We start from the raw sequence: 24,527 nt of genomic DNA, 5'->3' as shown, positions 1-24,527 counted from the left end.
AAAAAATGGTTATATTTCATTATATGAGTATAGGACAGTGAGTATAATCAATCTAATACCATTGCACACTTAAGATGATTTCTAATAGGGATGTGGGGTACATGCCTTCTGTCTCAGGACTGGGGAAAAAGAGACAGGCATATCTCCAAAAAATTGTATGTTTATAGTTATAACATTATAATTTATAAATGATATACTCTATTTAATATGGATGGAAAGATAGAAGACAGTATGCAGGAAAGACATACAAAAGTGTTATTTGTCAGCACGGGACAACATTTGTCCTAACAGCCCAAAGGTTAAAGAAACTCAAATGTCACCAGCAGATGAACAGATAAGAAAGTCCAGCTAAAGGAATGTTTCTGAGCTCTACAGAAGAATGACACACGTTACAGCATGGGTGAACCTGAAATTGCTACACTAAGTGAGAGCAGCCAGTCACACTGACAAATCCTGTGGGACCCACGCAGGGGAGGTGCCCAGACCAGCCTAATTCACAGGGATGAGATGTAAATCAGAGGTTACCTGAGCTCTAGGGAGGGGATAAGGGTGGGCTGTCTAATGGATGAAGTTGCAGTATGGAAGGAAGTAAACAATTCTGGAAGGGTAGTGAGCATACAACATTATAAACATACTAATGACACTAAATGGTATATGTAAAAATGGTTAAGATAGCCAGGTGGTGGTGGCACATGCCTTTAATCCCAGCACTCAGGAGGCAGAGGCAGATGAATCTCTGTGAGTTCAAGACTAGCCTGGTTTTCAGAATGAGTTCCAGGACAGGCTCCAAAGCTACACAGAGAAACCCTGTCTTGGAAAAAAAAAGTTAAGATTATGAATTTTATGCTATATATGTTTTATCAGAATATAAAACAAAAATACATTTTAAAACATGATTCACAAACTAAAAACTGTGAGAGATTATAGTCATCCTGTTCTATTATCTATTATTTTCTATGAAAAATATAAAACTTGATTAAAAAATTAGTTGTGAAATAGCCCAGGGTTCCTCAGGATAAAGAATGCACACATACATAGATGGTATTTCTGCCATGTATTGTGAATGTAACAAATAACTCAACACAGCATCATCTACAAAGGAAAAGTTGTCTAATTACCTAGCGTGAACCCTGTAGCTTGGCAGAAACCAATCCCAGGAAAGCAGTTCATGGGGAAACAGATGGGAAGCATGGGGAGACCACGGGTGTCTGGAGAAGCAGACGGGAGGCATGGGGAGACCATGGGTGTCTGGGGAAGCAGACGGGAGGCATGGGGAGACCACGGGTGTCTGGGGAAGCAGACGGGAGGCATGGGGAGACCACGGGTGTCTGGGGAAGCAGACGGGAGGCATGGGGAGACCACGGGTGTCTGGGGAAGCAGACGGGAGGCATGGGGAGACCACAGGTGTTTGGTGTGAGGTGGGAGTACTTCTTCTTTGCATGCCTGCATTTTGGCCAGTCTACAAATGAAATTTCAGATATTGGTTGATTTTGCTTTTGATCTTAGTTAAAAGGCAATTTCTGACTGTTTTTGTAAACTTAATCACATAAATGTGTAAGTTAAACCTAAGACATACCTTTGATTTGGCGTGGCTTGTCATTAGGCCGGCAGATTCCCATACCACCAGCAAAGACCTACACCTAGGTGACAATTCAGAACCATGACTGAGAGATAGGGTCACCTTGGTTGTGAGCAGGTAATTTAGAGCCCTCTGCTGGCCTCACTGGTACTCACCTGTCCCAGGGAACAGCATTGCCAGGGCACCCACCAGGAGACTGTCTCTGTTATGTGGTGTAAACTAGCGGTGAGACAGCCAGGACAGCTGAGGACCGTTGGCCCAGGAACCAGACCGGTGCTTACAGACCTGCCCTGGCCCAAAAGCCTCTGAGTGGGATCCAGGGAGGGGGCACCATTGTGGTTTGGGTCAAAAATGTTTGGTTGCCCCTATTGGACTTCTGGGAAGTGACTGGATCAAGAGAGCTCTGACATCATCAGTGGATTACTCCATTCCGGGTCTGTTGGGAGGCATGTGAAACTGAGGCCACAGCCAGGCATGGTGATGCACCTTCCTAATCCTAGCACCTGGGAGGTAGAGACAGGAGCATCAAGGAACCTTCAGTACATAGTAAGTTCAACACCATTCCTATAATCTCAGTACTCAGGAGGCTGACACAAAAGGATTGTAAGTTCAAGGCCAGCCTGCCACATAGGAAAACCCTGTCGAAGAATACAGAGAAAGAGAGAGAGGAACTAGGAGATGGGACTCAGCAGAAGGAAGGGATCCTTGGGGCATGTTCTTAGGACCCTTATCCTCTCTCTGCTTCCCAGTCTCTATAAAGAGAGCAGCTTTGCTCTGCCACATGCTGCCAATCTTAACATTCAACCTCAAGTGAAAGCAATGGGCGAAGGCTAATGTCTGGTTTATAAACCAAAGTAAATCTCTCCTCCTTTAAGTGTATTTTTTGGAATTTTATTACAGCAACAAAAGCTGACTAACAAGCCCATGCCCACTGGCAGCAATAGCAGATGTGAAACCTGCTAGGGCACCCTCACTTCTCTCCTCCCAGCCAGACTGCTCCAACTCTTCATCCTTCCTTCTTCCTAGCTTACACGATCCACATCTCCCTCCTCAAAGAGAACGGGAGAAAGCACTTGATCAGTTCCTCTTGCCTGTGTCGATCAAGTCCTTCACTACCTCATTTATTAGGACATCTGGCAACCCTCCACATGACTGCATATAGTAAAAACAACAGACAACATTAGATAAGGCACACATACCTTCCAACACCAGCATCATAAGAGAGTTCATGTACTCACTTTTCTGTCTATGTCCAGGACAATGGGTCAGATTTGAAGTTTGCAGTCGGTGCCGAGCTAGGGTGGGTCTTACGGAGGGGCTGGTTCCTGAAACAAGTAGCTCCGATCGTGTGGGGCTGTGATTGTGTGCTGCTTCAGAGAAGAGTAGGATGAAAAGCAGCTGCCACACTTGTGTCTTGAGAAAATTTCCTCTCCAAAGTTCCTAGGACGCAGCAGACATCACTCCTGCAGCTCTTAAAGCTGGTCTCCTCCCCAGTGACTCATGAGTGCCGAGCTTGCATCAGCAAGCCTTTGCGTGCACCAGGTAGCTCCAGAGCATCATCACCAAAGCCAGGGCCAGCCCCTGCACAGTCACCCTCCTCTCCACCATCAGAGCCTTTCACTGTGTTCTGTCAAGTGTGCCACCACACCACAGGGAAGACAAAGAAACCGTTCACACCCGGGAGGGAGATCAGCATGTTTATTACTGCACATAAGCAAATACTTTCCAGTGTGAGAGAAGACAGGCAAAGCTATTGGTCTCCCAAGTAGCTGAGCCAACTTCAGAAGGAAACAGTGACAACCTAGGAAATAGTTTCACTACATTTAGGCCAAATGTAATTTTACACATAATTCTCAAACATGCCACTTTAAAGAGTTAAATTCCTAAACCTTTCCAGATTTTGGAACAAAACATGGTTTTAAGTGTGTCCTTGTCCAGCCAGGTTCCTGCTTGCTTCGGTGGGATCCGCAAGCTTACAGGAGAGTATGCTAACTTTCAATCCACCCCTTGCTCTGTGTGATAAAATCAGCTGAGGAGGAAAAGAGACAGAGGGTTAGATTTAAACACTACCTTGTACACACAGTTGAAAACCAATACCACAAAGGAAGAACTCCAAGTTTTATTGTTGTTGTTTGGTTTTGTGCTTTTCTGAAACAGGGTTTTGCTGTGTAGCTCTGGCTGGCTTCAAACTCATGATCTTCCTACTTCGATGTCATGATTGCTGGAATTACAAGTGTACACTGCCAGCCCCAGCTTGGAATCACTTTAAGTGGCAACAATTTTTAACTGAAATATGAGAATCATAGAAAATATTTCATCTTTATAGGCAGAGTTTTATTTTGGATTTAAGACAGAGTCTCATATAGCCCAGGATGACATCAAACTCCCTATACAGTTGAGAATGAACTGGAACTTCTGGTATTTCTGCCTCCACCACGCAGGTACTCAGATTACCTAGCTGGCATACTTGATCAAATCTGTCAAATAATAAATCTTACGTTTATATTTTTGCTTGTTTGAGATAGGGTTTTGTGATTTGCTATTACACGTGCTGGTCTCTAACTCCTGGCCTCAAACAATTTTCCTGCCTTACCTTCTGAAGTAGATACAGGCTGAAGCCATTGCACCTGGCTCACAGGCTCTGGTCTCTATTGTATATTTTTGTGTACTATAATTATATCTGCCCAAGATCTTTCATGAGTCTGATTTAAAAGTCTTCTAGGGTCTAGGTATATGGCTTGCTGGTAGACTCTTAACTATGGGGTTCCATCACTAATCTACACACACAAAAGTTCATGTCTGTAATCCCAGTACTTGGAAGACTGAGGCAGGAGGATAGCCTTGAATTTGAAAACAGTTAATAGTGAGGTCCAAGCTCAGAGGGAAACCCTAGCTCAAAAGAAACAAAACAAAAATACATTTTTTTTTTGGTTTTTCAAGACAGGGTTTCTCTGTGTAGCTTTGGAGCCTGTCCTGGAACTCACTCTGTAGCCCAGGCTGGCCTCGAACTCACAGAGATCCACCTGCCTCTGCCTCCTGAGTGCTGGGATTAAAGGCGTGCACCACCACCACCCAGCAACAAAAAGACATTTTTACGTGTACTGTATACAGGTCTGTACATCACTTGCATGTCTAGTGCTCTCCGAGGCCAGAAGAGGATACTGGATCCCCTGCAACTGGAGTTAAAGACTGTTGTGAGCCCCATGTGGGTGCTGGGTGTCACCACTGCCCAGCTCCAAATACAATCTTTTAAACATATGTTTTGGAAAGATCCAATATCCTTTTACTTGAGGACAATTTGGTGTACATGAATCAAATCAGGAAAACTTTATATGTGTTTCCATGAATTTAAAGTGATCAAACAGAGCTAGAAGCCCTTGATGCTCTTGCAGAAGACCCTGGTTCACTAGTCAGCACCCATATGGTGGCTAACAACCATCTGTAATTCCAGGTCCATGGGGTCAGATGCCCTTTTCTGGTCTCCACAAGCACTGTACACACATGCTACATAGACAGACATGTAGGCAGAACACCCATACACATAAAATAAATATAAATAAATGGTTTAAGTGATCAAAGTCATTAGCAAGGTTATGTCTGTCTTATGATGATAGAACAGAACATTTTGTGGGTTCATATGAATGTGGGGAGATGCAGCCTCTGACTAACTTCTCTCCTGGGCCTGGGACCCATGGTTACTACAACCTGAAACCCAGGTTCTAGAAATATTGGTGAGGCCATTGCCGACTCCATGTCTGCAATGTATTCAGATTAAGCTTGAGGCTACTAGAAAGAGACTATCTGGAAATAGTACAGCCCCTTTGCTGACATTTATACCCCCATTCTCTGCTATTTGCAGAGGTTGTACTGATGAGAGGACATCATTGCTCTGACCACTAAGGGCATGTGTGCTCATGAACACGTTTGTCCATTTCCTCAATACTAAATTCTAATAGAATAGATATCAGCAAATACAAACTGGAGCTCAGCAACTTAGGATTACAGGAGAAAACACTGAAAAACATAGCAGGAAGGAAGGAGCCCTGGCTGTTGTCCTCTCACTAGAGTGTCTCAGGAGTCAGTGCTGGCCTTTCACAGTTGTAGGATCACAGAACTACACAGGCTGAGTGGAGGGAACTCACATCCAGGGACTGCAGGGCTAAGGAGAGGCGACACTGGAGTTCACACCACGTCTCTGTCAGCCCAGATGCAGGACGCTGAACTGCTGTTTTACAAGCCTCACTCATCAAAGGGCAGTGCACACAGGCAGGCGCTGTGGTGTCTGTCGCCTTGTCTTGACTGGTACCATTAAAGGGCATTTCTTCGCTGGCCTATTTAGTGTTATTGGTAACTCCCTTTAGTCCATGACTATTTCCACTGTTTCCATGACAGCCAAAACCTTCTGCACATCTAGAATTGAGAACTATTAATGGCAACACACTCCTGAGCTGGGGCACTACTTGATGGGGGCACTTGCTTAGCATATGAAAGGCCCTTGGTTTTATCCTCAGCTCTGAAAAAAAATCTTCATGAAGAAAAATCTCCCATGAAGATTGTTTTACTGCTTGAATTTATAAAATAACAATACTTTAAAATACACTCACTTTTACATAAATTTTGCTTCTTTCCAAAAGAAACTGCCACTTCAGTTTTGTTTTCTGTTCACTTGTCATTGCAAGAAACTCATTTATCTGGTGAAAAAGAAAGATCAAATAGATGTTTCTGAAGCAGACATGGATAACTCATTTGACAACACTGTGAAGCACACTTGCCCACTAGAAATGGAATTTGACTCACAGCATTACAGCTCAGTTCCTTTGACAGGGAAGATAAAGCATGGAAAACTATCACCAGAATCACTGAAGCTGGTCAAGAGTTCAGCAGGGAAAATTCCTCCCAATAAATTGGCTCAGAATTCTGAGTCAAAATTTAATGGTTAGTTTTATGATCTGTCTTTGTTTTGTTTTCTTTTTCTTCTCTTATTTTTTTTTTTTTTTTGTTGGGATAGGATCTCATATAAGCCCAGTCCTGTCCTACAGACTCACTGTGTACCTAAGGATCGCCTTGAACTCATGATCCCCTTGCCTCCACCTCACAAGTGCCACTATGCTCAGCTGTGACCTGGTTTTAACAAATGTGTGCCAGTCTTCATGTATCTGCTGCTGTTCTGTAGCTGCAGGACTGGGACAAAATGTGAACTGGCTATACATCTGGATAGGAGAGATATGGCCAATACAGATTCCCAGAACAGCCAATGCATGTAGTGGGTAGTCATTCCAGCTTTGATTTGGAAGTTCCAACCCCCATTGAGGCTTAGGTAACTGTCACGCCTACAAGGCGGGGCCAAGAGAGGACCCTGAAGACCCGAGATCCGGATGCGCAGGCTCTCTTGGTTCCTGGACCCTGGACGCTGGAGGTAGACCGAGCAGAGTTCTCCAGAGAACACTGCCGGACTGCGCCGCCACACCTTTCCCAGACCTGTAAACTATCCCTTCACTTGTAAGTTACCCCACAAAATAAACCTCCCTTTTAACTACGTGGAGTGGCCTTAATAATTTCACCAATAAATGCATTCCTGATCAGTAACTCCAATATGTTTTACCCATGATAATTGACTATATAAAATGTCATATTTAAGCTGGGTGGTGGTGGCAGAGGCAGGCGGATATCTGTGAGTTCAAGGCCAGCCAGGTCTACAGAATGAGTTCCAGGACAGCCTGGGCAACACAGAGAAACTGTCTTGAAAAATCATTTAAAAAAAAAAAAAAAAAGACCAGTCTGAGCTACATAGCAGGACACTGTCCTAAAATGTCATATTTAGTCCTCTGTTTTTCTGAAGGCCTGCAGATCATATATTCATTAAAATTACATTATGTTTAGGGCTGGAGAGATGAGTCAGTGATTAAAAGCACTTGCTGCTCTTGCAGAGGACCCCAGGATCAGTTCCCAACACCCATATGGCAGCTCACAACCATCTTTCATTCCAATTCCAGAAGGTCAGATGCCTTCTTCTGGCCTCTATTGGCACCCAGGCAGGCTTGTGATGCACAAATATATATTCAGGCAAAACCCAATACACATAAAATACAACATTTAAAAAGACAAATTTAAAAATATGTATGTTTATAAACCAAGATGGCTTTTCCCAAGATTTCTATTTAATAGTTTCTATCAAATGTTCAACAAAATAATCTATAGTTTTAAGGAAGAATATTCAAGAATATTAGAAATATCTGTATATATTTCTTCCTTTCTGCTATTTACCGTGCAGCCCAAAGTTTCCTCCGCAATACTTCCTGTGAGACTGCAGGAATGGAGGGTCCCAGTGTGGTCAGTAAGATCAACCAATACATCAAAACTGAGTAAAAAAGGACTTAAGTCTGGAAGAATCTTTGTTGCAAATTGTACAGGTGTTGGAGGCTTCATTTACAATATAGCCACAGCTGGAACTGAAAAGAAACAAAAGTTATTCAAAAGATAATGGTCCTCAGTGTCAAATTTGATCTCTAGCAGCATTATATCTGTCTTAGTCTAATAACATTATAAAATGTTCTAAAATCCCAGAGGTTAGTATCTTTACTATGAAACTAGATACACAAAGCCATTCTGTGCCAAAACTACATAGAACATACATATACAATGACAACATGTAAATCTGGGGACTTGGATGAGATGATCATAGTGATGACTTCACTATCCTGATGGAAGAAAGGCATTATACCTTGCAAAATGTAACTTTAGAGTGCATTGGACAAAGGGTAAGAAAGATCCCTCTGTTCTTTTGTTTGTATTGGTTGAGAGTTTTCTGTTTAGAAGACAGGGTCTCATGTAGCACAAGCCGGCTTTAAATTCGTGGTCTTCCTGCCTCCACTTCCCAACTGCTAGGATTACAGAAGGTTACCATTACACCAGGCTCTATCTCTTTATTTTAAAATAAGTTTATTTTCCTATTTATTTTACATCCCAGGCATAGTTTCCCCTCTCTCCTCTCCTCTCAGTCCCTCCCCACTACCCTCCTCTGTTCCCACCCCCCAATTCACTCCTCTTCTGTTTCTGTTCAGGAAAGGGCAGGTCTCCCATGAGTATTAACAAAACATGGCATATCAAGTTGCAGTAAGACTAAGCACTTCCGAGTGTATTAAGGCTGGGTGGGGCCACCCAGTATGAAGGGTAGGGTCCCAAAAGCCAGTAAAGGAGTTGGAGACAAGCCAGGTGGTGGTGGTGGTGGCACATGCCTTTAATCCCAGCACTCAAGAGGCAGAGGCAGGCAGATCTCTGTGAGTTCGAGGCCAGCCTGGTCTACAGAACAAGTTCCAGGGCAGGCTCCAAAACCTACACAGAGAAACCCTGTCTCAAAAAAAACAAAACAGAACAACCAAAAGTGTGAGACAGCCACTGTTCCCACCATTAGGAGTCCCTCAAGGGGCCCAAGCTACACAACTGTAATATATATGCAGAGTACCCAGGTCAGCCCCTATAACAGCAAAATCTGAACAATCCAAACACAGCTGAAGCACAAGAAAATGACCTTAAAATGACTATATAGAGGTCCTTAAAGAGGCTATGAAAAAAATCCTTGAAAGAAGTTGAAGAAAACACAAACAAAAAAGTTGGAAGAAATCAATAAATCCCGAGAAGGAAAGCCAAGAAAACAAACAAACAGATGAAAGAAGAACTGTTCAAAGACCTGAAAATGGAAATAGAAGCAATAAAGAAAAACACAAACCAAAGGAATCCAGGGAATGGAAAATCTGGGGGGGGTGGAAGCAAACAGGAACTAGAGGAAATAGATTCATCAGTCAAAAGAAAAATGTTAAGTCTAAAAAATTCCTAACACAAAAAACATCCAGTAAATCTGGGACACACTATGAAAAGACCAAACATAAGAATAATAGGAATAGAAGAAGGAGTGTCTCTATATTTTTAACTTTGTGTGACTCTCAAGTTAATCTCAGTAAAAAAAAAAAATCAGTCATAAAAATCTGTAGAGATTTTCATGATAACATTTTAGATATTTCTTGCCAACCATTGTTTGACTAAAATTAGTAAATGTCTTGGGCTTTACTTTTTATGCAAGGAAATGACTGAGGATGGAGGTTAGATATGTCATGCATTGAAAAAAAAATTAAATACTGTCTCCATATTGCTATAAAATATGACAAGCAAAACTGTTTCTGCCAAATCATAAAACAAGTTTAGTCATTCCAATTAAAAGTTTCAAACTGAGTCTACCAGGTTGATCTCAGTCCGAGGGGAAGGCTTTTGCCCTGGAGGGAGGGAGGTGGGAATGGGGGGGTGGGCTGGGGGGGAAGGTGAGGGGGGCGGGGAGGGGGGAGAACAAGGGAATCCGTGGCTGATATGTAGAACTGAATTGTATTGCTAAATAAAAATAAAAAAATTAAAAAAAAAAAGTTTCAAACTGAGCCAGGTGATGGTGGTGCATGCCTTTAATCCCAGTACTTGGGAGGGCAGTAGCAAGAGGATCTCTAAGTTCAAGGCCAGCCTGATCTACAAAGTGAGTTCCAGGACAGCAAGAATTAAACAGAGAAACCCTGTCTTGAAAAACAAAACAAAACAAACAAACAAACAAAAGAAACAAACAAAAAGTTTCAAACTGCCAGGCAGTGGTGACACACGCCTTTAATCCCAGTGCTAGGAGGCAGAGGCAGGTGGATCTCTGTGAGTTCAAAGGCCAGCCTGATCTACAGAGGAAGTTCCAGGATAGCCAGGTCTACACAGAGAAAGTCTGTCTGGAAAAAAAAGTTTCAAACAATATTATCTTTTATGATGCAGAAATATGATCTATTTTTACTTTAAAAACCAGGGTGTTTTTTTTTTTCTTTTTAGTAGTGCTGGAAATTGAACTCAAGGCCTTGCTTGTGCTAGGCAAGCACTAATGCAGATAGCTCTACTCTAGGCCTAAAAGTCAGTTATCATCATTGAATCTGTCTTAGAGTTTCTATTACTGTGACAAAACACCATGACCAAAGAGCAAGTTGGGAAGGAGAGGATTTTATTTGGCTTACACATCTACATTGTAGTCTGCTGTAGAACAATCTTTTTGTACCCTGTGAATATGTATTACTTTCATTGACTAATAAAAAGCTGATTGGCCAATAGCTGGGCAGGAAGAGATTGAGTGAGAGAATCAGACTAGGAGAATTCTGGGAAGAGGAAGGACAGAGTCAGAGAGCTGCCGGCAAACGCAGAGAAGCAAGATGAGAATACTATACTGAGAAAGGTACCAAGGCCAGGTGACTAAGCATAAGTAAGAATTATTGGTTAATTTAAGGGTAAGAGAGTTATCTAGTAACAAGCCTGAGCTATCTTTTATAATTTTATAATTTATAATTAATATTCAGCCTCTGAGTTGGTTATTTGGGAAGTAGTAGGTGGGAAAGAAATGTCTAACTACATATGGTGCCCAACATGGGACCAAAATGTCAACATAAAACCTGACAAAGTGCCGGGCGGTGGTGGCGCACAGCCTTTAATCCCAGCACTCGGGAGGCAGAGGCAGGCGGATCTCTGTGAGTTTGAGGCCAGCCTGGTCTACGGCGCGAGATCCAGGAAAGGCGCAAAGCTACACAGAGAAACCCTGTCTCGAAAAAACCAAAAAAAAAAAAAAAAAAACAAAAAAAAACAAAACCTGACAAAGCTTACAAAAAGGATTATAGACACACAAAAACAAAATCAAGCCGGGCGGTGGTGGCGCACGCCTTTAATCCCCAGCACTCGGGAGGCAGAGGCAGGCGGATCTCTGTGAGTTCGAGGCCAGCCTGGGCTACAGAGCGAGATCCAGGAAAGGCGCAAAGCTACACAGAGAAACCCCTGTCTCGAAAAACCAAAAAAAAAAAAAAAAACAAAAAAACCAAAATCAAGCACAGCTTCTTGGTAGCTGCTTTTACTTGGGTGGGCTGTTTGCTGGCAGTGAGCTGAGGCACAGCTCCTTTAAGAGAGGGACTTCCTGGCTTGGTACTAGTGCAAAAACAGGCAACTCTTTTGAGAGGCCCTGCTGCCAAACACTTAAATGGTGTTTGTGAGTAGTGGGCAGCACAATATGTGGTGGCAGTGTGGACCCAGAAACTTCCCAGAGTTGGGACAGTAAACATGGCTCCCAGAATTGGCAGTAAACATACCTCCATCATGAGACTATTTCCCACTAGACTCTCAGGGAACCAAGGGGGAGAAGCCAGCACCAGAACACCATGATCTAAGTTTACACAGCAGTTTCTTTCTTTCTTTCTTTCTTTCTTTCTTTCTTTTCTTCTTCTTTCTTTCTTTCTTTCTTTCTTTCTTTCTTTCTTTCTTTCTTTCTTTCTTTCTTTCTTTCCTTCCTTCCTTCCTTCCTTCCTTCCTTCCTCCTTCCTTCCTTCCTTCCTTCCTTCCTTCCTTCCTTCCTTCCTTCCTTCCTTCTTTCTTTCTTTCTTTCTTTCTTTCTTTCTTTCTTTCTTTCCTTTTTCTTGCTCATGCAGACAAAAAAAGGTTACAGCTACATAGTAAGGACAGATTCAGATAGAAAAAAAACCTAAATGGGTTACAGTGTGTTTAAAAAAAAATAGGCTTTGGAGAAGACAAAGAGTATATATAGTCACAGGTTCCTTGGCCTAACCGCGGGCTGTACAACTTCCTGTAGTACCTGCTAATCAGCCAGCTGCAGGGGCCTGGGACCAAAGCGACCTCACCCTTCCTTAGGAATTTTCCATTCTTCTCTCCTTTTGCTTCCCCCCACTCCCCCCTCCCTGCCTGAAGCCCTGCTTATAAGCCTCAATACCCAGTCAATAAACGAGACCTTGACGCGAAAAAAAAAAAAAATATAGAAAAAAATAAGAAAAATATAGATTGAACATAATAAAAGTCCTTAAAAAGGGGGGAGTAAAGTAATATAAAGGAAATAAGCCACCTAAAGATGGAATATACACAGAGAGTCTGGATTATGTATATTATTGTATTGTCTTTAAAATTTTTGGCTGCTTTGGTGCAGGGAGTAGGGGCTTGGATCTGCCTCAACTGAATGTACCAGGCTCTGCTGACTCCCCATGGGAGACCTTGACTTGGAGGAGGTGGGAATGGGGGGATGGTGGTGGAGGGGAAGGCTGGGGGATGGGAAGAGGGAGGAAGGGGGGGGAAAGCATAAAGGCTATTCCACACATGTTCCAGGGATTGTTTGCAAGGAGGTGGATATTTCTTTCTAGAAGTATCCCTAAGTGTCTTTTCAGGGGTCAACTACTACACAATTCTAATAAATAAGAAGCTAAAATAAATGTTCATGAAAAAGGATATTTTTCTTTTCATTATTAGTAAACATACTGTATATTTTCAAAATTGTAACTATGGTATAAATTGTAATTTCTGGTCGTTTGGTTGTTCCTGTTTCTACATTGTTCTTTTTCTCTCTATTTCTTCTGCAACCTTGAAAGCATTTTTGAAAAGGGAACTATGTTTCCATAACTTTGGGGGTTTGTTCTCCAAAATGAGATTTTTCATATATTAAGGGTATGTGTCTACTTTTTCTCTTTCTTTGCTGATGCTTAAGTTTAAATCCTTACTGTTCTTTTCTGGTGAAAGAAATAAATGAATAGTTTTAACTAAAAAAATATTTTTTGGCTGCTAAGAGACCTTGGATTATGGAAACTGCTAGATTAAACCAACCTATATTTTTAAAAATTACCTTGATTTCAAAATTCTAAAGTCAAAAGATATGTCGCTTTGGGAGAGAGATTATGCTTTTGTTTCCACAGGAAATGAGAGGCTATGGATTCATTCCAGGTTAAGGAAAATCAGGTTTGATCGAGGAGGACCTCCTGAAATCCTGGCTACAGACATAAAAAAAATAAACCTACAAAAAAACCCACAAAACACATAATGTATATTTTACCTGTTCAAACATATAACAAAAAATCATCTTTGGCTGACTTGTGTACAATGCACAATCTATACTTGTATTAATACAGGTATGTATATGATGTTACCTTTAAAAGTCTGTGTAGTTTCAGAGCAAGGAAACCAGACACTAATAAAAACTGGATGACCTAGATGACCCAGCATCCAGAACATCTCCAAGGCTGCTGAATGAGATGATCCAGCCTCACAAAATACTATAGTCAGGACTTGACCATAATCTTGAATTTTTCTCAAGGTCCCTCAAAGATTACCAGCACCCCCAACCAACAGGAAGTAGTCTAGAGAACTATGCCCACATTCCCATAAAATGGATTATAGATGTTTGTCTTTGTTTAGGGGGGTTGGTTGCAAATTATTATTGGTCATAGTAAAAAAAAAAACTAACCAAAGGAGTTAGATTTAAAGATCTCTTTCTAAAAGAAAAAAAGGGGATAGGATATAGGAATGATAGGATAAAAGGGTAGATTATTGAATCTACTTTAATCCAAAAAAACAACTTAATTATTAATCTTAAATATTTTACATTGGTATGGATTTTATATTTTAGTTTATTGATACAAATTTAAAGTTAGTTTTGTTATAAAATATGTATATTTCTACTCTTGTTTGGGGTATTGTGCTTATGCATCTCATTTAAAAATGTAATGTATAATTAAGAAATAAAGATTAATAGTCTAATAGCCAAACTAATAGTCACATTAGGTATGTTTTCAAGGTCATACACAGATATATTTAGATAGATGGTCTTCAAACACTTCAAAGACCTACAGAATATGGCATTTAATATGTTTAATAACCTAAGGCTTTTCATGACAGTGAGACACATCTGCTCCTGGAAGCACCAATCTACTTCAGAGAAGTAACTGAAGAAACTCCATATGGAGCTTACTTTCCTTATGGCACAAGTTAGTCATTAGAGCAAGAAACTGCCCTTGCCTCAATTGCTGACAATATACTGTCCAAACTGAACCATCAGGATGCAAGAAAAGTGACTGCCAAACTTTGCCAAGACAAGGTAGGACAGTCCTTCAGAATTCCCTGCTTCTCAGGAAAGTCTGTCAGATATGCTAGGCCTGTAGGCCAGAGGTGGATGCCCCAACATTACAGAGGAACTTTGGGTGACTGTCCAGGCAACAAGATGTCCCTGTTGTTAGGTAACATTTCACCCTTCTGGGGTCTTTGATGGAATTGAAGACAAGATAGTGATAGTTATAGTTTTCCTTAGTTATGAAAAAGGTAAATTAGGTACAAAACTTTGGACTCACAAGATAAGATAGATAATATTTTCTCAAATACAAACAACTGGATATTTAAACTATAATTCTTACTTAATAATTGTTTTGTTTTATATATATATATATAGTTTTACTATGCTAAAAATGTACCTTTTTAATTGGACAAAAGGGGGAAATGCTGTGAAATAATCCTTCTGTACACTGTGAATGTGTATTGATCTCATTGGTTAATAAAAAGCTGACAGGTTGTAGCTGGGCAGGAAGTATAGGCCGGACAGCCAGACACAGAAGATTCTGGGAGGAGGAAGGGCAGAGTCAGGAGAGACACCAGCCATCTACCATGCAAATAGGACATGTAGAAAATGAGGTAACAAGCCATAAGCCATGTGGCAAAGCATAGATAGAAATATGGGTTAATTTAAATGTAAGAGCTAGCTAGTACCAAGCCTGAGCTATTCACTGAGCATTTATAAATAATACTAAGTCTCTGTGTGGTAATTTGGAAGAAGCTACTGAGACAGGGAGCAGGAGGTCAGGACAGAGAAATGTCTGACTACAGTAGTCTCTCACTGAAGGAAGCCAGAACAGGAACTCAGACAGGGCAGGAACCTGGAGGCAGGAACTGATATAGAAGCCATGAAGGAGTGCTGCTTACTGGCTTGCTCCCCATGGCTTGCTCATCCTGTTTTCTTATAGAACCCAGGACCACCAGCTCAGGGATGGTACCATCCACAATGGGCTGCTCCCCCCACTGCCCCATTAATCACTAATTAAGAAAATGCCTGAGATGGATCTCTGTGAGTTTGAGGCCAGCCTGGTCTACAGAGTGAGTTCCAGGACAACTAGAGCTACATATTGAGACCCTGTTGAGAGAGAGAGAGAGAGAGAGAAAGTACACAAGTGAGCCTGGTCTTATGGAGACATTTTCTCAGTTGAGGTTCTCTCTCCTTTCAGATAACTCTAGTTGTGTCAAGCTGACATAAAACTATCCAACGCAGAATATATTTTGTCATGGGAACTTTTAATTATGTTTTATTTATATAAAAACTTCTTTCATACAATCACCGTTAAGGCAAAGAATAGCTTTAAACTACTATAGAGTTTAACTTTGTTAACAATAGTTATTTTTTACAAATGTGAATTTGTTAAAAAATAATGTCTACTTACCATCTATTTCTAACTACTTTGGTAGTTTCATCATCAATGTTCAATGTAGAAATGTAAGCATAGAGGATGCCATAGAAAGGATCAGCTTTTCCTTCATTTCTCAGAGCTTTTACTTTCAACTGTTCCACTGTATAGACATCAACTACTGAGTTTACTAAAAATAAAAACAAGTATTACAATTCTATATATGTTCTCAGATAGGGCAAAGGCTTATGTCCCAATAGGAAAACAATGAAATACATGGAAGACATTTAAGTAGCTAAGACAACAGAATGACACTCTATTAGCTATTTAAATGTGATTAAACAGCAGATATGAACATCACAAAATAAGAAGAATGAGAAATTAAGGCTTCATTGAATGAAGAATTTCTAATTATCAAGTGATAGCATTAAAAAGATAAGAAGAGAGAAGCCATGCTGGCCACTAGAACTCTAGATTAGTGGTCTCGCCCAATCATCATCTGATGGGAGCAGATGCAATACCCCCACCCAAACCATAGGCAGAGCTCTGGGAGCCCTGCAGAAGAGGAAACAAGGACTGTAGGAGCCAGAGGGGTTGAGGAGACCAGGAGAACATGGCCCACAGAATAAACTAAGCAGGGCTCATAGGAGCTCACAGAGACTGAAGCCTGCATGGGTCTATACTAGGTCCTTTGCATACATGCTGTGGTTGTTTTGCTTGGGGTGTTTGTGGGAGTCCTAAGTCTGAGAGTGGGAGTGTCTGAGTCTTTTGCCTTCTCTTGGGACCCTTTTCCTCCCACTGGATTGCCTCATTCAGCCTTGATATGACATGAGGGTTTGTGCCTAGCCTTATTGCATCATGTTATGCCATTTTCAGTTGATATCACTGGGAAGCCTGCTCTTTTCTGAAAGAAAACATAGGAGCAGTCGATCTGGGGGGAAGGAAAGGTGGGGGGCAGAAAAAAAATTTAAAAAGCTAAGCCAGGTGGTGGTGGTGCACACCTTTAATTCTAGCACTGGGGAAGCAGAGGCAGGCGTATCTCTGTGAGTTCAAGGCCAGCCTGGTCTACAAAGTGAGTTCCAGGACAGCCAGGGCTGTTACACAGAGAAATCCTGTCTCAAAAAAAATGCTAAGAAGAATAGGGCATGGAGACTCATCCAGAACATCTGGATTATGTATATACATATATACAAATATGGGTTGAACTCAGGGTCTCAGGGTCTCATGAATACAATACTTTTTGCCAAACTCTGTGAGCATTGTACTTGCCTGAGGAAAGAATCATTAGGTCTCTCAGATTGGTTAATTTTTTAAATTTTATTTGCATTGGTGTTCTGCCTGCATGTATGCCCCTATGAGGGGTCAGATCTTGGAGTTATAGACAGTTGTCAGCTGCCATGTGGGTGCTGGGAACTGAACCCGGGTCCTCTGGAAGAACAATCAGTTCTCTCAACCACTAAGCCATCTTTTCAGCCCCAAGATTGGCTAGTATTAATATAAGCTCCTCCATTAAAAAAATTAAGGGCTAGAGAGATGATTCAGTGGTTAAGAGTATTACCTGCTTTTGTAGAAGACCTAGGTTCAATTCTCGGTTATCCACATGGTTGCTCACAACCATCTGTAACTCCAGTTCTAGGGGATTCAACAGCCTCTTGTGGCTTCTGAGGCTATACATGGTACACAGACATACATGCAGATAAAATTGCTATGCATATAAAATAAATAAAAAAATTTAAAGCCAGGTGTGGTGACTGACACTTTTAATCCCAGCACTAGGGAGGCAGAGGCAGACAGATATCAACCTGGTATATGTAGTGAGTTACAGGCCAGTCAAGGTTACATAGAAAGACCCTGTCTCAGAAAAATAAATTAAAACAAAATAAATCAAAAGAGGAGCTAGGAATACAACTCAATGAAACAACATTTGCTTAGAATGCATGAGGTCCTGGTTTGACCCCCCAACAATGAAAACTAATCTCTCTCTCTCTCTCAATCTCTCTTTCTCATCTAGAAGGTCACTTACAGTTTATGGATTCTCTCAAGTAACTGTCAATTTCATCAGCCACATCTGTTTCTTTATTTTCTCTTATATAATTCAGCAGGATATTGGCTTCTGGTGTATCTTAAATTGAAAATGCATAATAAGGAAAAAGCCAAATAATTATCTTTTAAATTACTACAAATTTAAATTTAGCATTTAAATTAAAATTATCTTAAGTGTAACACACAATACTACATAAGATCATAATCCAACAGACTTATTATTAAGCCATTAACACTGTGAGGCAAAGTGAATCAATATGGAAAGATGTTGCAGCTGTTGCTAGTGAAAATGTGCTATAAGACTCTTTTCTGTTTTGTTTGGTTTTTCAAGACAGGGTTTCTCTGTGTAGCCTTGGCTGTCCTGGCCCTCACTCTGAAGACCAGGCTGCTTTGAACTCGCAGAGATCTGCCTGCCTCTGCCTTTTGAGTGCTGGGATTAAAGGTGTGTGCCGCCGCCGCCGCCGCCGCCGCCGCCGCCGCCGCCGCCGCCGCCGCCGCCGCCGCCGCCGCCGCCCGCCGCCGCCGCCACCCAGACTCTTTTAAACTGAAAAATGTGAATGTATAAAAGTATCTGGAGGAATAGACATGCAAAATTATTTCTAGGTGTGTGTGTGTGTGTGTGTGTGTGTGTGTGTGTGTGTGTGTGTGTGTGTGTGTGTGTGTGTGACATGATGGGGGACACATATGCCACTATGTTCATGTAGAAATTAGAGGACAACTTTCCTGAGTCAATCCTCCCCTACTTATACACAGGTTCCAAAGAATGAACTCAGGCTACCAGATATGACCAGCAAGATTTTCTGAATATTATATTCATTTCTTTTCTCTTTTTTTATTTACTTTTAAAAGTTGTATTTGTTATCCAGGCAGTGGGTACGCACATCTTTAATCCCAGCACTCAGGAGGCAGAGGCAGGTGGAGCTCTATGAGTTTGAGGCCAGCCTGGTCTACAGAGTGAGTTCCAGGACAGTCAAGGTTACACAAAGAAACCCTGTTTTAACCACCCACAAATGTATTTGTTTGTGTTGAGGAAAGATACAGGTAGCTCAGGCCGATCCAAACTCAGAATCTTCATGTGTCAGACTTCCAAGTGTTGGGATTATAGACACACACGATAATGGCTAGCTTATTTTTTTTGTTGTTGTTGTTAGTTTTGTGTTTTTGTTTTGTTTTGTTTTTTTCAAGACAGGGTCTCACTTGTGGCTTCAAATTCAGACAACTGCCTGCCTCTGCCTCTCAAGTGCTGGAATTAAAGGTGTGAAGCATCAGGCCTGGCTCCATGGCTAGCTTTAAAAATGTCTTTAATGTTATTTTAAAGCTTTGTTCCTCAAATTAAAATATGAGTTTTCTCAGGAGTAGTTAGGTGGCCTGCCATAAGGCAAGAAAATCATTTTGAAAGGGTCTTCACAGGATTCTAATGCCCATCGGTCCCAAGACCCCAGCCTCCAACACAACTCTTAGTTGCAGAATCCCACTTGAACATTCCACTATTGTGCTGACAGTGCCTAGACTCCTCTAACTCCCTCGGGCAGATGTAGGAGTTTTTTCCTCCTGCTTCCATTACATATGTCCTACCACTATTCTTTCTCAAACCGAGGGTATATTTCTCATGAACAAGGGTTGTGCTCTTTCATAGTGTATACCAATGTCCAACACCATGACTATCCTTACATCCATCTGACCTTCCACTGCCTCCTGTCTTGTCCTAAAAAAGACTGAAGTTATATACATAGTTGGTGCATAAAAAGCATTCTATGAGTATTTGTGAATTAATGGGTGAATGAATGAATGTTTTAAAGTCCTACTAGAACTGCTAGACATTGAAGGGGAGCAATTGCTAAGAGAGCTGCAGCAGTCAAATCAATGGACACCTCAAAGAGCATGGCTCAGACTGTCCATAGGGAAGACAGAATTCCCTCCCACTCTAATGAATACTCTCAAGGCAGGAAAACCACAAGGAAAAAGGTAACATGTTTTCTGTGATAAATACCTAAGCCATTTCTACAAGGTAGGTAGGTGTGGCCCAGGAAATTAAAATATGTCTGATTTAAAACAACCAGCCAAGTTTAAACACCTTTATAAATAGCCTGCTAAATTTACATCCTTGACAATGTAAATTCAAGAACTGTGTTGTACAACATAGTGTCTATAGCTAATAATATCACATAACAGGATAGTGGGCTACATTCAATTCTTAAGAAAGATTTCTTTGTACACACCTTCAATGCTAGCACTTGGGAAGCAGAGGCAGCAAACCTTTGTGAGTTCCGGGCCATTGAGTGCTACACAGTAAGACCTTGTCTCAAAAAAAATAAGATTTTTAATTATATGCACATATATGTGTCAGTGCAGGGTATAACATATGTGTGTAGGTGCCCACAGAGGTCAGAAAAGGGTATCACATCCCCTAGAAGTTGCAGGTGGTTGTGAGCTGCCTGATGTGGGTGCTGGGAACTAAACTCAGCAGCACATTCTCTTCACTGCTGAGCCTCAGGCTGCATTCCTAAAGAGCACTAAGAATGTATTTTGTATTTTACCACACAAAGGTGAATATTGCGTCGTGGTTTGGATATAAAATGGCCCCAAAGCTTCATTTGTTGTATGATTAGTCCCAGGCTGGCGACATTATTGAGAGGTGATTAGTTCATAAGAGCCCTGACCTCATCAATTCATTCATCTATTGATGAACTCCTAGCTAAATGGCTATCAGGAGGCGGGGCCTGGTTAGAGGAAATCATTAGGGATGAGTTTCCCACTTACCTCAACCCTCCTCAGCTACCATTAAGTGAAAAGCTTTTTAAAATGTAACCTGCAGTTTGGTTCTTAAATACATTGTACAAATATTGGCTATGTTCATGACCACTTCCAAAAGAATGAAAAACAGAAAGCATTTTACCTGGATTAGTTGTGATAATGGTTTTTGAGATTACTGTTGCTGCCATGCAGTTCTGAAATTTGTTAAAATTTATTCTTACATCTGAGGCAAATATTACTGTTTGGGGGGAAGCCATCAATTTTTAAAGTTAATATATGAGGGATGAAAATGATAAATATTTTCAACACAATCTTAAAATTATAAGACCTGTTTCTCTTGGCATCCAGCTCTGTGCAAGTAGAATGGATTCATTATCCCAACTGCATTTGTTTAAAAAGAAGTGAAACAAAGTGAATGCATTAGAAAAATCTGACTGTGACATATTTACACCTCCCCTCAAAAGAACCCCCAAAACAGAAAAATGAAAACTGTCTTAGTGACTGGGGTTAACAATTTCCAGGTAATCAAAGAGGTTAAGACTTCATACTTTAAATTTTCTAATTTATTACTACTGTGTGTACATGTGTGCACACACATGCTCACATCTTCCCACTCAAGCCACAACATATTCATGGAGGTCAGAGGACAGCTTCATGGAGTCAGTTTTCTCCTTCTGCCTTTATGTGGATTCTGGGGATCAAACTTGGGTTGCCAGGTTTGCTTGGAAAGTGTCTTTACTGGCCAAGTCATCCCTGAGGCCCAAGACATCATCCTTAACATCTATGCAAAAAGTTGGTTTTCAGCATGTACTAATCTCTAACATCTACTCCACAAGTCCTTTATTTGCCCAGCACTTGGTTACTTAGAACTGAATGATTCAAGGCCTAAAATCTTCAAAGTCAAGTCTTCTAATCATTACAGTTGTGTCTCCCAAACGGATACATAGCTCAGAGGACTTGATAGGTAATGGTACTTGCAGGCAGAGGCATCAGGAGTCATAATCTTCAAGACTTTAGAGTATAGCCTATTCTCCAGGGTACCAGTGAATCTCAAAAAGTTTGACTTATTTCTCATCAGTGGACCCCAATAAAGCAATACTATTTGTTATGAAGCAGAATAATAAAACTTGTCACAGTGGAGTACCTCTAAGTGAATCTATGCCATCTAAGGTTGCATACAGAAAAATCTCAGCCTTCAAGAAAGAAGTTTGCTTTTTCAAGTGTTGCTCATCTCTTATTATTATACCTCTTGATACAACATTTTTTTATATATATAAAATGAAAGTTTTCTGTCTCAGTGATAAGAACAGGATGTTGCAGTTAGTGACAGATGTGGAAGATTACCATGTCATTGTGAAAGAAGGCTCTGTTTCATCGAAGAGTTTAACTTCACACCTCTGGCCTTTTCTTCGGTCTGAAGTTGTAAAGTATTTTGGCTCTCCAACCTTAGAAATTGAAGGAAAGTATTGTTCCTCTCCTACAGATGTGAAGGTACTTAAATATAATCAAATAGTTTCCCTTTGACCATGAAATTCTAAATATTAACAAGGAAAGAATCATTAATAAATATCTGATTATCTGAATGTACTTTCCGCCTAAACTAGGTGTACTTAGCAAGCCTTGTAAATTTGGACACTTTGAAGAGAGAATACAGAGGTCTGTGCTCAAAAGTAGACGAATAAAAATGATTTGTCAAGATACCAGGAGAGCCAGGTAGAGTGGTAGACAACTATCATTCCAGCACTTGGAAGACTGAGGCAGGATTGTCATTCAGTTCAAGGCCAGCCTGAGCTACATAGCAAGGTACTGATTCTAATACATAAAGTCGGTGTAGTAGTGCAAACCTTTACTCCCAGCACTGGAGAGACAGAAACAGGTGGATCTTTGTGAGTTCAAGGCCAGCCTGATCTACATAGCAAGTTCTAGGACAGCCAGGGCTACACAGAGAGAATCTGTCTAAAAACAAAACAAAACAAAACAAAAAACCCAAACAAAGAAACAAACAAAAAACCCTAACTAACTAGCTAACTAAATGAATGAATAAATGAGAGAGAGAGAGAGAGAGAGAGAGAGAGAGAGAGAGAGAGAGAGAGAGAGAGAGAGAGAGAAGGTATCTCTGGTGGCCTCATGGGAAGGTCCAAAAAATAGTCATTTGACCCACTTCTAAGCTACTATCACTGCTGCACTTATGGGCTAGACTGAGCACTGTGGGAAATATCTGAAGAAAAATGCAAAGGCTCCATGAAACAGGATCTTCAAAAGAAGGTCAGAAGAAACATAAGGCCAGAGGATAGGAGAGGTCAGCCATAACAAGGGAGTAAGTAAAATACTGACGTTGGGGTTGACAAGTCAAATGGGGAACTAAAAGGTATAAAAGGGGTGATATGACGTACAAAAGAGGGTGCCATGCTCATGGGGGTGAGGGGAGCTGTTTCGAGGTTTTACATGCAAATGATAACATTATTAAAGGACTTCGAGGAAACAACTAATGGTTGTCTGAAATGGCCCAGAGAGTGATTTTGCCTAAATTTCAAGATTGTCCTATAGAGTATCAGATTCTCTATCCTAAACAACAATTTTCTGCATGTGCTATATTTTTGTGACGGTTTACTTTTTGGGGGTGGGGATTGGGGGTACATGGAGCCACACTCCCAGCCCTTCAAAGTATACTTTTGAGGTCCACCTTTAAATTTTCTATAGTGCCTTTGTCTGTTCAACTCTAAACTCAGAGCTTGTCACAGTTACTGAGACAGATGCTGATGTGACAGAAGTTGTGGTAACTCCTGACTTGTGTGGGTACTGTGCTCTGCTTCTCACCAGCACCTTACCACAGCAGCTCCCACTGCAGTCTCCTAGGTCTTCTCCCACCCTCCTCCAACTGAGCCACTCTGAGAACACACATACACAGGTGATTCCTTGACTTGTTTGAAGAACATTATGGCTGTTCATGTCAATAAGTTTATCTTTTTCATTTATGTCTTTGTTTAACCCAGTATACAAAACTTTCATATACCTAATGGATCACTCATAAATATAATAGTGCATGTTGCAATTAGCAATCAAGTATGATTTTATTTTTTTAGTGATCCACAGATAAAATGCTAATTTCCTTATAATGAGAAATGTTATTTTCTTAATTCAACTTACTACCAAGGTAAAGAGAAAAAATTGTCCCATCTGGTGCTTACCACATTCTAAACATAAATCAGGTGACAGAGTGCCCTGCCAAAATGCAGGGAGCTTTGCTAAGGTTTCAACTTAGTGATTTTCTGACTTACCAATCTCACAGCTGCAAGCACATTAATAATCCTCCCATCAAGACTGTGTCCATTTGCAACAATGTCAGTCAAGGAGTAATAATCTCGAGATTCTTTAACAGGCAAGTGTATCAAAGAAAGTAACTTGGTATCCACTTCATAAGGGGAACAAACTTTCACCATTGAGTGATTCTCACTGAGCAATAGTTTCCAGTTGCTAAATGAGAAAAACACAAAAAGCGAGCACATTATTGTTAATTAAAACAATACTTTGGTTCACATTAAATTATATAGCTAGGTGTGGGAGCCCACATTTGTAATCCCAGCATTTGGGAAGCAGATCTAATTTGCAGAAGGACTAACACATGTTCAAGGCCACCAAGGTATAGGTAGGGAATTCCAGGCCAGTCTGAATTGTAAAAGCAGACCCTGTCTTAAAAAAATAAAACAAAAACTACATTCAGTTACTTCTGTTAGAATTTAGAGTGCACTAAGAAAGTTGTATTTTTACCATTAAATTTTTGTGAGGTTTTTATTTTATGTGTAAGAATGTTTTACCTAGGGGCTGGAGATATGGCTCAGAGGTTAAGAGCACTGGCTGCTCTTCCAGTGGTCCTGAGTTCA

General features: G+C 40.9%; 1 protein-coding gene across 1 annotated transcript in view; it reads right to left on the bottom strand.

Moving 5' to 3' along the window:
- Positions 1-981: 981 nt before the first annotated feature.
- Positions 982-24,527, bottom strand: part of Meiob (meiosis specific with OB-fold) — a 45,548-nt gene continuing 22,002 nt past the window's right edge. The window contains 10 exon segments of the mRNA XM_052758989.1: positions 982-3,608; positions 6,184-6,270; positions 7,844-7,948; positions 7,950-8,028; positions 15,886-16,039; positions 17,873-17,971; positions 20,789-20,884; positions 20,975-21,027; positions 21,991-22,091; positions 23,925-24,120. Of these exon segments, the coding sequence (XP_052614949.1) occupies positions 3,498-3,608; positions 6,184-6,270; positions 7,844-7,948; positions 7,950-8,028; positions 15,886-16,039; positions 17,873-17,971; positions 20,789-20,884; positions 20,975-21,027; positions 21,991-22,091; positions 23,925-24,120 (1,081 nt within the window). The 3' untranslated portion in view covers positions 982-3,497.

The sequence above is a fragment of the Peromyscus californicus genome, unplaced genomic scaffold (genome assembly GCF_007827085.1).
Source record: "Peromyscus californicus insignis strain IS unplaced genomic scaffold, ASM782708v3 Scaffold_3__1_contigs__length_106647218, whole genome shotgun sequence".
Classification (NCBI taxonomy): Eukaryota; Metazoa; Chordata; class Mammalia; order Rodentia; family Cricetidae; genus Peromyscus; species Peromyscus californicus.
Note: the sequence above shows the minus strand (reverse complement) of the source record. Positions and strands in the feature narration are given on the sequence as shown.